General features: G+C 49.9%; 1 protein-coding gene across 1 annotated transcript in view; it reads left to right on the forward strand.

Annotated features, from left to right (window-relative positions):
- The window catches only part of LOC142251729 (uncharacterized), a 45,435-nt gene extending 32,773 nt beyond the window's left edge, over nt 1-12,662 (forward strand). The window contains 6 exon segments of the mRNA XM_075324785.1: nt 3,585-3,708; nt 3,777-3,965; nt 5,428-5,551; nt 5,783-5,865; nt 5,944-6,046; nt 9,329-12,662. Coding sequence (XP_075180900.1) covers nt 3,585-3,708; nt 3,777-3,965; nt 5,428-5,551; nt 5,783-5,865; nt 5,944-6,046; nt 9,329-10,053 — 1,348 coding nt within the window. The 3' untranslated portion in view covers nt 10,054-12,662.

Consider the following 12,662-nt stretch of genomic DNA (forward strand, 5'->3'; position numbering starts at 1 on the left):
ATTTCAATGTCCCTGGTGGTCTGGGGTGGTGGAAGGGTTTGATTTCAATGTCCCTGGTGGTCTAGAGTGGTGGAAGGGTTCAACATTGATGTCCCTGGTGGTCTGGGGTGGTAAAAGGGTTCAATTTCAATGTCCCCGGTGGTCTGGGGTGGTGGAAGGGTTCAATATCAATGTCCCTGGTGGTCTGGGTTGGTGAAAGGGTTCAATATCGATGTCCCTGGTGGTCTGGGGTGGTGAAAGGGTTCAATATCTGTGTCCCAGGTGGTCTAGGGTGGTGGAATAGTTCAATATCAATGTCCCTGGTGATCTGGGGTGGTGAAAGGGTTCGTTCGATTCAATATCCCTGGTGGTCTGGGGTGGTGAATGGGTTCGATTTCAATGTCCCTTGTGGTCTGGGGTGGTGGAAGGGTTTGATTTCAATGTCCCTGGTGGTCTGGGGTGGTGGAAGGGTTTGATTTCAATGTCCCTGGTGGTCTGGGGTGGTGAATGGGTTCGATTTCAATGTCCCTGGTGGTCTGGGGTGGTGGAAGGGTTTGATTTCAATGTCCCTGGTGGTCTAGAGTGGTGGAAGGGTTCAACATTGATGTCCCTGGTGGTCTGGGGTGGTAAAAGGGTTCAATTTCAATGTCCCCGGTGGTCTGGGGTGGTGGAAGGGTTCAATATCAATGTCCCTGGTGGTCTGGGTTGGTGAAAGGGTTCAATATCGATGTCCCTGGTGGTCTGGGGTGGTGAAAGGGTTCAATATCTGTGTCCCAGGTGGTCTAGGGTGGTGGAATAGTTCAATATCAATGTCCCTGGTGATCTGGGGTGGTGAAAGGGTTCGTTCGATTCAATATCCCTGGTGGTCTGGGGTGGTGAATGGGTTCGATTTCAATGTCCCTTGTGGTCGGGGTGGTGGAAGTGTTATATGGTGATAGCCCCTGAATTTTCTGTACACACACCTGTAACCCTGCAGTAATTCACCACTATCCTTATCTTCACTCTATAACGCCCTCGTGTTTCCCGCCTTTCTTCACCTCCGCGCGCGCCTCGCAGCATCACGTGACTCGTCCGCGTTTTCCTCACTGACTAGGATTGTACTGCATTGGTTTCCGTAGTTCTCTTCTCACGGCGTTTCCAGGTCGCCTAGCAACAGGCTGTATCACTGCCGGTGTCCTTCCTTTACATGACCGTGGGCGGTGACGCTGCTGGCGGAGCCGTGAGATGCCGTTACCTCCGCGTTACCGCAGCCCCCTGCCCTGAGGGCCCAGGGTCAGTGATGTGCGGCCCTCACTGGTATTATATATGGCTCTGCATTATTTCCTGTGATATTGTATTGTATGTGGCCATCTCCTGCGGTTTGTGTAGGGTCGGATTCACACACGTGCAGAAGGCGCAGATTTTGTGGCGGATTTGACAGTGGAAATCGTTCTGAATGCAACATTAACCTCTTAAGTGCCGTCTGCAGATTTGAGCTGCTTTCACACCTCCGTTTTTTGCTGAGCGGCACAATACGGCGCTTTGCAGAAAAAACGCAACCGTTTTTGTTTTTTTTTGCCGCCGGTTGCGTTTTTTCCGCATAGACTTGCATTAGCGCCGTATTGTGCCGCATGGCCTTGCGTTGCGTCCGTTTTCTTGCCGCATGCGGCATATTTAGCCCATGTGGCGGCCGGATGGAACGTTGCCTGGCACGGTTTTTTGTGCCGGATCCGGCGCGATGCCGCGTGGTTTACAATGCAAGCCTATGGACGCAGGATGCGGCGTCCTGCGGCAAAAAAACGCATCCGGCCGCCGGATACGATTTTTTTGCACTGTGCATGCTCAGTATCAAGCTGCATCCGTCAAAAAACGGACGGGCCGTATGGAAAAACTTATGCAACGGATCCGTTTTTTTGCCGGATCATGCCTGATGGCAAAAACCGGATGTGTGAAACCAGCATAAGGCTGTGTGCGCACGCTGAGTTTTTGATGCAGAAATTTTCTGCACCAAAATCTTCATGCGTTTTTTGATGCTTTTTTGGTGAGTTTTTGTTCTATGCGTTTTTTCGTGTGAAATCAGTGCTTGAAAAAAAAAAAACGCTCCACAAATTGACATGCTGCTGCTGCTGCTGCTTTATTCTGCACCAAAATCTGTAACATCTGCACAGCGCTTCAGAAATCTCATTGACTTTGCTGGGATGAGGAGAGACAGGCACAATCTGCACCAAAAAATGCAGCGTGCGCGCAGGTCCTTAGTGTCTGTTCACACCTGGCAACAAACGTCATAAAAACGACCGCAGACCAGCCGCTGTATAATGATCTGTGTACACAAAGTGATCGGTGATTGATGGTTCCCTGCACACAGGTCTTCTCTGCTCTCGGCAGCACAGGTTCTGGTCACACCGGACAATGTGCTGCCGAGAGCGATGATCTGTCCAAACAACTAAAATATTATTTCACCCGACGAGCGTATGTTTCGCTCATCTTAGGCTGCTTTCACACTACGTTTTTTTAACATGCGTCATGAACGTTTTTTTGCTGCAAAAGCGGATCCTGTTTTTGCAAAGAAAAACGCATGTGTTATTTTGCAGGATCCTGTCACTTTAAGTTTATGGGCGGGCATTGGAGTCATGTGATCAGGAGTGAGGGGAACTGAATGTGAGACTGGGATCCGGCATCTGACAGCTGTGGAGGCTCGTAACCAAGGTAAACATCGGGTAACTTGCTTGGATACCCGATATTTACCTTGGTTACGAGCGTCTGCAGCTGCTAGGAGCAGGGCTGCCTGCACACATAACTAAGCCCGCGGTTACCCGATATTTACCTTGATTACAAGCGTCCTCCGCTCTCAGGAGGGGGAGAGAGAGGGACTGATCACGGGGCTGGTTTCTGGGCATGCTCAGTAGAGCAAGCAGGATCCTGTCTATCAGCATGCCAGTGTTCACCTGCGTTTGCGTACAGTATAGTCAGGATACAGCAATTTGCAGAAGTTGGACGCAGCTCAAAAACACTACAAGTAGCATTTTTGAAAAAAGTTAAAAAACTGCAAGTCGCTGGATCCTCACTATAACGCACACAAACGCATGTTGATGCGAGTCCATTGCAAATGTATTGAAATGAAAACGCATTTGCACTGGATCCGTTTTTGCGTTAAGCGTTCATGGCGCATGTTAAAAAACCGTAGTGTGAAATCCGCCTTACACTGAGGGTCATCGGTCCGTGTGCAGCACAGGCGGCTCGTGGACCTCAGAACAGTCTCCGGCATGTGCTGATCCGGGTGGACTGTGAATATGGGGCTCGTCCTCCGGACTCCGCCGCCATCTGCAGATTTGACTTGTCCGCAAACGTTGGCGCTCGTCTAAACTTATCCTAAGACCGCGTTAAGCCGAGCTTATCCATACGGTGCTCTTTATATTACCGGATGGACCCCATGACTTGAATGAGGTCCATTTCCTTCTGACTTGCTGGACGTCTATGTGATCTATAGGCAGAGGATCGCACAGCACTGCCGCAATGATTGCAGTCACCAGCATTTATGACCGGTCACCTCCACCCTCGGGTCCATTCATGTCACAGACTACGGTCTTTAGTGTGTATGTGATATGTGATCCCCCATTTCTCTGCAGATTGCTTCAGGTTCGGATCCTTCTCTACGTCACTGACTAATCAAAGATGGACAAAGACAGGGATAAAATGACCGAGCGGATCCTAAGCCTGACCCTGGAGATCATGTCCCTGCTGACCGGAGAGGTGAGGACTCCTGGGAGTTAGAGGAGATGGTTGGATCTAGTGATATTTATCCGTCTCTCCACACACAGGATTACACGGTGGTGAAGAAGACGGATGAGTCTGTGGCCTCCAGGTCCCATCCGAGTGTATCAGGAGGATGGAGCCAGAGCCGAGTCCCCACGACCGTCCCTCTGCCGCCCCCACTAATACATGAGAGGAGCGACGAGCAGAGGATCCTGGAGATCATCAATAAGATCCTGCGGGTGCTGACCGGAGAGGTGAACGCTGCCGGGAATGCCGGGGCGGTATATAACGTGTCTGGGGGATGACGGGGCGGTATATAATGTGTCTGGGGGATGACTGGGCGGTATATAATGTGTCTGGGGGATGACGGGGCGGTATATAATGTGTCTGGGGGATGACGGGGCGGTATATAATGTGTCTGGGGGATGACGGGGCGGTATATAATGTGTCTGGGGGATGACGGGGCGGTATATAATGTGTCTGGGGGATGACGGGGCGGTATATAATGTGTCTGGGGGATGACGGGATGGTATATAATGTGTCTGGGGGATGACGGGGCGGTATATAATGTGTCTGGGGGATGACGGGGTGGTATATAATGTGTCTGGGGGATGACGGGGCGGTATATAATGTGTCTGGGGGATGACGGGAAGGTATATAATGTGTCTGGGGGATGACGGGGCGGTATATAATGTGTCTGGGTGGTGACGGGGCGGTATATAATGTGTCTGGGGGATGACGGGGCGGTATATAATGTGTCTGGGGGATGACGGGGCGGTATATAATGTGTCTGGGGGATGACGGGGCGGTATATAATGTGTCTGGGGATGACGGGGCGGTATATAATGTGTCTGGGGGATGACGGGGCGGTATATAATGTGTCTGGGGGATGACGGGGCGGTATATAATGTGTCTGGGGGATGACGGAGCGGTATATAATGTGTCTGGGGGATGACGGGGTGGTATATAATGTGTCTGGGGGATGACGGGGTGGTATATAATGTGTCTGGGGGATGACGGGAAGGTATATAATGTGTCTGGGGGATGACGGGGCGGTATATAATGTGTCTGGGGGATGACGGGACGGTATATAATGTGTCTGGGGGATGACGGGGCGGTATATAATGTGTCTGGGGGATGACGGGGCGGTATATAATGTGTCTGGGGGATGACGCGGCTGTATATAATGTGTCTGGGGGATGACGCGGCTGTATATAATGTGTCTGGGGGATGACGGGGCGGTATATAATGTGTCTGGGGGATGACGGGGCGGTATATAATGTGTCTGGGGGATGACGGGGCGGTATATAATGTGTCTGGGGGATGACGGGGCGGTATATAATGTGTCTGGGGGATGACGGGGCGGTATATAATGTGTCTGGGGGATGACGGGGCGGTATATAATGTGTCTGGGGGATGACGGGGCGGTATATGATGTGTCTGGGGGATGACGGGGCGGTATATAATGTGTCTGGGGGATGACGGAGCGGTATATAATGTGTCTGGGGGATGACGGAGCGGTATATAATGTGTCTGGGGGATGACGGAGCGGTATATAATGTGTCTGGGGGATGACGGGGTGGTATATGATGTGTCTGGGGGATGACGGGAAGGTATATAATGTGTCTGGGGGATGACGGGGCGGTATATAATGTGTCTGGGTGGTGACGGGGCGGTATATAATGTGTCTGGGGGATGACGGGTTGTCTCTGTCAGGTCCCTGTAAGGTGTGAGGACGTCACCGTCTATCTCTCTATGGAGGAGTGGGAGTATATGGAGGGACACAAGGACCAGTACAAGGACGTCCTGATGGAGGAGCACCGGCCCCGCACACCACCGGGTAAGAGGAGACTCCCATAGATTGTAAAGAGGAGTTAGGGAAGGTTCACAAAATTGTATAATGGCCCCGAATAGAGGTCAGACGATGATATGAAAAGACCAGATAGGTTTTGTGGCCACTCTACAGCATAGGACTACACCTTCATTATTGTCATGTGAACCCTTCCTGATTGAATCTGCTGGATCCTCCTCTGTAGTTGATCTGTAATCGCTGCCCGTCTGCCTCTTACAGATGGATCCAGTAAGAGCGATTTGCCGGAGAGAAGCCGCCGTCCAGAGGAGGACACAAATCCCGATGTGTCGGAGCATCAGCAGGTAGCCGATGAGAGAAGGGGAAGAATCATGGAGACACATTGTATCTAATGATATTAAAGGTCTATTTTCTTTTTATAGATCGATGATCTGATTATTGTAAAAGTGGAGGACATCGATCAGGAGGATTATACGGAGGATTCCCCTACAACGGAGGCGGACACACGTACCGCCATCAGCACCGGTGAGTGCAGAAGATACACTCATTCACCTCAATGACATTAATCTTAAAGGAGCCTCCAGAAAAAAAAAAACGTTTCTCTGCTTTGTAAGTAACATACATAAGATAAATGATCCTGATGGTGATTTACTTACTGGGCTCCATATTCCCAAACGATCAGCTCCGTCCTGGTCTGTCCCTTCTACCAAAACACTCACCTTCTGCCTCTCCAAATACTACAGCGTCTTCTGTGCGGCAGATGTCCGTCTCTCCATGTATTCCTGTAAGACTTGCATCTAGAGAATATGACTGTTCCCAGTAAATATACTGCATAATTCAGAGAGACAGACATCAGCTCCTGTGCTATAACCGAAGGGCGAGAACTGAGCTGATCAATCAGTAATATAACCTCAGGTAAAAAAATGACCCTTTGTATTATTTATATGTAGTGATGAGCGGGCACTACCATGCTCGGGTGCTCAGTACTGGTAACTAGTGATGAGTGAGCACTACCATGCTCGGGTGCTCAGTACTGGTAACTAGTAATGAGCAGGCACTACCATGCTCGGGTGCTCAGTACTGGTAACTAGTGATGAGCGGGCACTACCATGCTCGGGTGCTCAGTACTGGTAACTAGTGATGAGTGAGCACTACCATGCTCGGGTGCTCAGTACTGGTAACTAGTGATGAGCGGGCACTACCATGCTCGGGTGCTCAGTACTGGTAACTAGTGATGAGCGGGCACTACCATGCTCAGGTGCTCTGTACTGGTAACTAGTGATGAGCGGGCACTACCATGCTCAGATGCTCAGTACTGGTAACTAGTGATGAGGGGGCACTACCATGCTCAGATGCTCAGTACTCGTAACTAGTGATGAGCGGGCACTACCATGCTCATGTGCTCGGTACTTGTAACTAGTGATGAGCGGGCACTACCATGCTCGGGTGCTCTGTACTCGTAACTAGTAATGAGCGGACACTACCATGCTCAGGTGCTCGGTACTTGTAACTAGTGATGAGCGGGCACTACCATGCTCGGGTGCTCAGTACTGGTAACTAGTGATGAGCGGGCACTACCATGCTCGGGTGCTCAGTACTGGTAACTAGTGATGAGCGGGCACTACCATGCTCGGGTGCTCAGTACTGGTAACTAGTGATGAGTGAGCACTACCATGCTCGGGTGCTCAGTACTGGTAACTAGTGATGAGCGGGCACTACCATGCTCGGGTGCTCAGTACTGGTAACTAGTGATGAGCGGGCACTACCATGCTCGGGTGCTCAGTACTGGTAACTAGTGATGAGCGGGCACTACCATGCTCGGGTGCTCAGTACTGGTAACTAGTGATGAGCGGGCACTACCATGCTCGGGTGCTCAGTACTGGTAACTAGTGATGAGCGGGCACTACCATGCTCGGGTGATCAGTACTGGTAACTAGTGATGAGCGGGCACTACCATGCTCGGGTGCTCAGTATTCATAACAAGCAGTTGGATGCTCGGATGAGCGCCACTGGAGTACAGAGTATAATGGAAGTCAATGGGGACTTAAACATTTTTCCAGGAAATCTTCCAGAAAAATGCTCGAGTTCTTCACTGACTTCAGTTATACTCTGCCCTCGAGTCATGCCTATCCTAGCATCCAACTGCTCGTTACAAATACATGAGCATGGTAGTGCCCGTTCATCACTAGTTACCAGTACTGAGCACCTGAGCATGGTAGTGCCCGCCCATCACTAGTTACGAGTACCGAGCACCTGAGCATGGTAGTGCCTGCTCATCACTAGTTACGAGTACTGAGCACCTGAGCATGGTAGTGCCCGCTCATCACTAGTTACGAGTACTGAGCACCTGAGCATGGTAGTGCCTGCTCATCACTAGTTACCAGTACTGAGCACCCGAGCATGGTAGTGCCCGCTCATCACTAGTTACCAGTACTGAGCACCCGAGCATGGTAGTGCCCGCTCATCACTAGTTACCAGTACTGAGCTCCCAAGCATGGTAGTGTCCGCTCATCACTAGTTACGGGTACTGAGCACCCGAGCATGGTAGTGCCCGCTCATCACTAGTTACCAGTACAGAGCACCCGAGCATGGTAGTGCCTGCTCACCACTAGTTACGGGTACTGAGCACCTGAGCATGGTAGTGCCCGCTCATCACTAGTTACAGGTACTGAGCACCTGAGCATGGTAGTGCCCGCTCATCACTAGTTACGGGTACTGAGCACCCGAGCATGGTAGTGCCCGCTCATCACTAGTTACCAGTACAGAGCACCCGAGCATGGTAGTGCCCGCTCATCACTAGTTACGGGTACTGAGCACCCGAGCATGGTAGTGCCCGCTCATCACTAGTTACCAGTACAGAGCACCCGAGCATGGTAGTGCCCGCTCATCACTAGTTACCAGTACTGAGCACCTGAGCATGGTAGTGCCCACTCATCACTAGTTACCAGTACAGAGCACCCGAGCATGGTAGTGCCCGCTCATCATTAATTACGAGTACTGAGCACCCGAGCATGGTAGTGCCCGCTCATCACTAGTTACGGGTACTGAGCACCCGAGCATGGTAGTGCCCGCTCATCACTAGTTACCAGTACAGAGCACCCGAGCATGGTAGTGCCCGCTCATCACTAGTTACCAGTACAGAGCACCCGAGCATGGTAGTGCCCGCTCATCACTAGTTACCAGTACTGAGCACCCGAGCATGGTAGTGCCTGCTCATCACTAGTTACGAGTACTGAGCACCTGAGCATGGTAGTGTCCGCTCATTAGTTACGTGATGTGCATTCACAACGAAGCAGGAGATACTATATTTCTTGGGAATGCTTCTTTAATGTAGCCTGGCCGGCTCTCATGATCACATTTAATAAAAACGTGTAGTAAACAGCACCTCTGTATTGTCATGTTCCTCTCTTATTCCTCCTGGAAATGTGTGACTAAGTTGGATCCTAAGTTTTCCCACTCCCATTTTCATTAGGATTAGTCCCTACACAATGATTGTGAGATCTGATCCTTTGTTACGATAGGAGAAGGCATACATGTTGGGAGGCCCCTATACATATAGTTCACATTGTTTACTATACGTGGCCAAAAAGCTGCAGACCTATTCTGAAAACATGTCCATAGGCCACCATTTACCCAGTGCAGTGGAGGGCAAAAGAGGTCCTATTGGGCTAATACACATTTTTATAACCTTTTTATGTGCTGTATGGAGCAGCAAAGTATTATTATATTCCACCGTAAAAATAAACTAATAATTCATCGAAATTGTTGTGAAAAAACAAACAGAAAATAATCTATTTTTATTTCCAGGCGACGATGGCTCCAAAGGCTCAGAGGGAGGTCTCCTTCCATATTCAGGCTGTGATGCAGAAAATAACAACCTCACACCAGATCCGTCCAGAGATCCGCTCACTATTCCCCGGTTACCAACCCCCCTGGACATCGCAGATCCCCCACATGAAGATCCCGCTCCTCTCACAGAACCTTCATCAGATCAGTCCCAGCTTTCTAAACCTAAACCGTTCCCGTGGTCTGAATACAGGGAGTACTGCAGACAGAAACTAAATGTGTTGTCTCCGAACACAGACCCCCGAGACGGGAGACCGTTTACATGTCCAGAATGTGAAAAATGTTTTTCCTACAAATCTAATCTTTATGACCATCTGAAAACTCACACCGGGGAGAGGCCGTATCTGTGTTCTGATTGTGGGAAATGTTTCACCCGCAGATCAGATCTTGTCAGACATCAAAGAACTCACACAGGGGAGAGGCCATACCCCTGCCCGGACTGCGGCAAGAAATTTGCCATGAATTCAGTTCTTGTTGGACATCGGAGAATTCACACCGGGGAGAAGCCCTTCTCCTGTCTGGAGTGCGGGAAAAGCTTCAACCGGAAATTCAGTCTTGTGGTCCATCAGAGGATTCACACCGGGGAGAAGCCGTTCTCCTGTTCAGAATGTGAGAAATCCTATTCAAACAAGAAACAGCTGCTCCTACATCAGAGACTGCACACAGACGGACAGACGCTTTCGTGACCAGAAATGCTTTACCCATAAGGCTACGGGTGGAGACGCAGCAGATTTTCCATCTATTTACAGCTTCATATATGAGACATTAGGAAATCGCGTACCCAGACTGCATAGAATAAACCCAGGATTTGCTTATCTGGGTTGCTTGAAATCTGCAGCATGGCAATGTAAAGGGGTAGTCCCCTGGTCTTAAAGGGGTGGTCTAAACTAATTTTCCTGCTAAATCCCTATGTATTTTGTGGCATAATCTAAATTGTTTTGTAATATACTTGTATTTAAAATTCTTTCTCCTTTCCTCACTATCTAACTGCTTTTATCTTTTATTTTCACTTTCATATTGATGATGCTTTGTTTGAGAAATCCAGTGCATGCTGGGATATTCAAACAAAGCGTCATCAGGAGGCAGAAACTGCGGTCACTGCCACAGCCTCTATCCCCACCCTGAAATGAAGAGTCAGTGATGGACTAGTCATGTGCGCTGTGCACAATGTCAGCTCATTATTTCCGGCTCAGATCAGCAATAACGAGCTGACAACAGAGCTTGTCAGAATACTCAGCGTGTAGACACCAGGGATGTTCCTTGCGGGGGTGGTGCTGGTCTCTGCACACCGGGTATACTGGTAACGCTATGATAAATCCACTCTGCTCTGTTACCAGCTCATTACAGCAGCAGAGAGCGCGCTGTCATTGTGCACATCGCAGAGACTAGCCCCTGAATCCAGCGTCACTGATGACGCTTCATTTCACGGAGGGGCAGTGACTGCAGCATCTACCCCCTGATGATGCTTCTTTTGAGTATCTCGGCATATACTGGGATGCTCAAATGAAGCGTCATCAAAAAGGAAGAGGAAAAAAAAGAATAGCAGATAGATCGTGTGGTGAGGTATTTTTAATGCAAGTATATTAGCAATTAGTTTAGATAATGGCAGTAAGTGGATAGGGATTTAGGAGGAAATTACTCTGGACTTTGGCCCATCCCTTTAAGAGCCCTGTCCACAATAGATAGCTGTCACCTATCCTGCCTGACTCTCCCCTACACAGGAGCAAGTGGTTCTGTATGTCTACAAGTGGGACCCTGTTACATCCCTCTGGTCTCGGCTTATCTGACCAAGAACATAACAATCAGCGGTCCTGAAGCAAATGCCGGGCTGTGACACCTCCATTCTGCAGCAGGGTCAGTCTAATGTGTATGGGGGGGTCTTTAGATATTGATGACTTATGCAGAGGATAGGATTGCTGAGCGTTTCGAGGGTCAGATCCCCAACAATGAGCTGCTTACAGCTGACGGCGGCCATTGGAGCTGCATCAGCTCATCTCTTCAGTTTGTAGTGAGCATGCTCAGGTCCTGCGGCTCGTTGTATTGCCTTCTATATGTTGAGCTGCAGTACCTGAGAACGGCCACTACACAGAGGTCGGCACTGTGCTTTTTCGGCTTCATCATTGGATTTGATTATGGATGAAACATATCTCATCAATATCAGATCGGTGGGGTCCACCGCCACTGGCCGAGGCCACAGTTAATAGCTGATGGGTGGGGTCCACCACCACTGGTCATGACCACAGTTAACAACAGCTGATCAGTGGGGTCCACCACCACTGGCCAAGGCCACAGTTAACAACAGCTGATCAGTGGGGTCCACCACCACTGGCCAAGGCCACAGTTAACAACAGCTGATCGGTGGGGTCCACCACCACTGTCCATGGCCACAGTTAACAACAGCTGATCGGTGGGGTCCACCACCACTGGCCGAGGCCACAGTTAACAACAGCTGATCGGTGGGGTCCACCACCACTGGCCGAGGCCACAGTTAACAACAGCTGATTGGTGGGGTCCACCACCACTGGCCGAGGCCACAGTTAACAGCTGATTGGTGGGGTCCACCACCACTGGCCGAGGCCACAGTTAACAGCTGATTGGTGGGGTCCACCACCACTGGCCGAGGCCACAGTTAACAGCTGATTGGTGGGGTCCACCACCACTGGCCGAGGCCACAGTTAACAGCTGATTGGTGGGGTCCACCACCACTGGCCGAGGCCACAGTTAACAGCTGATTGGTGGGGTCCACCACCACTGGCCGAGGCCACAGTTAACAGCTGATCGGTGGGGTCCACCACCACTGGCCGAGGCCACAGTTAACAGCTGATCGGTGGGGTTGTTCTGTTGTTGGCTCTCCATATTGTTGACTTATCCCATGGATTGGGTAATAATATCTTCTTTTTTACAAACTGAAGAACAAGGAAACCCCAAAAACTCTCCAACCTCTGACCATATGAACAACATCTTCAGATTTTGTGTTATACCATGCCTGATGGAGAGACCTGAGTAGTCTGGAAAGCTTGCAATTATTACCATCTTTTCAGTTAGCCATTAAAAGGTATCAACCACTGAGGACTTTCTGTTCTTTTAAACAAAATTTTTTTCATATGAACAACAGTGATTTTTCCATAGAAATGAATAGGAAAAGTGTTTAGTGCAGCTAAAAATCCTCGTGTGACCGTGGCCCTGATCTCCTCTCAGAAGTCACAGGAGAAAGCCACGTTTTGGAATCTTTCGTTTACTATAAAAATCAGAAAGTTCTCAAAGAAAATAATCCTCTTCTCTGGCGGCACTTGTG

The sequence above is a fragment of the Anomaloglossus baeobatrachus genome, chromosome 9 (assembly GCF_048569485.1).
Source record: "Anomaloglossus baeobatrachus isolate aAnoBae1 chromosome 9, aAnoBae1.hap1, whole genome shotgun sequence".
In the NCBI taxonomy this organism is placed as follows: domain Eukaryota; kingdom Metazoa; phylum Chordata; class Amphibia; order Anura; family Aromobatidae; genus Anomaloglossus; species Anomaloglossus baeobatrachus.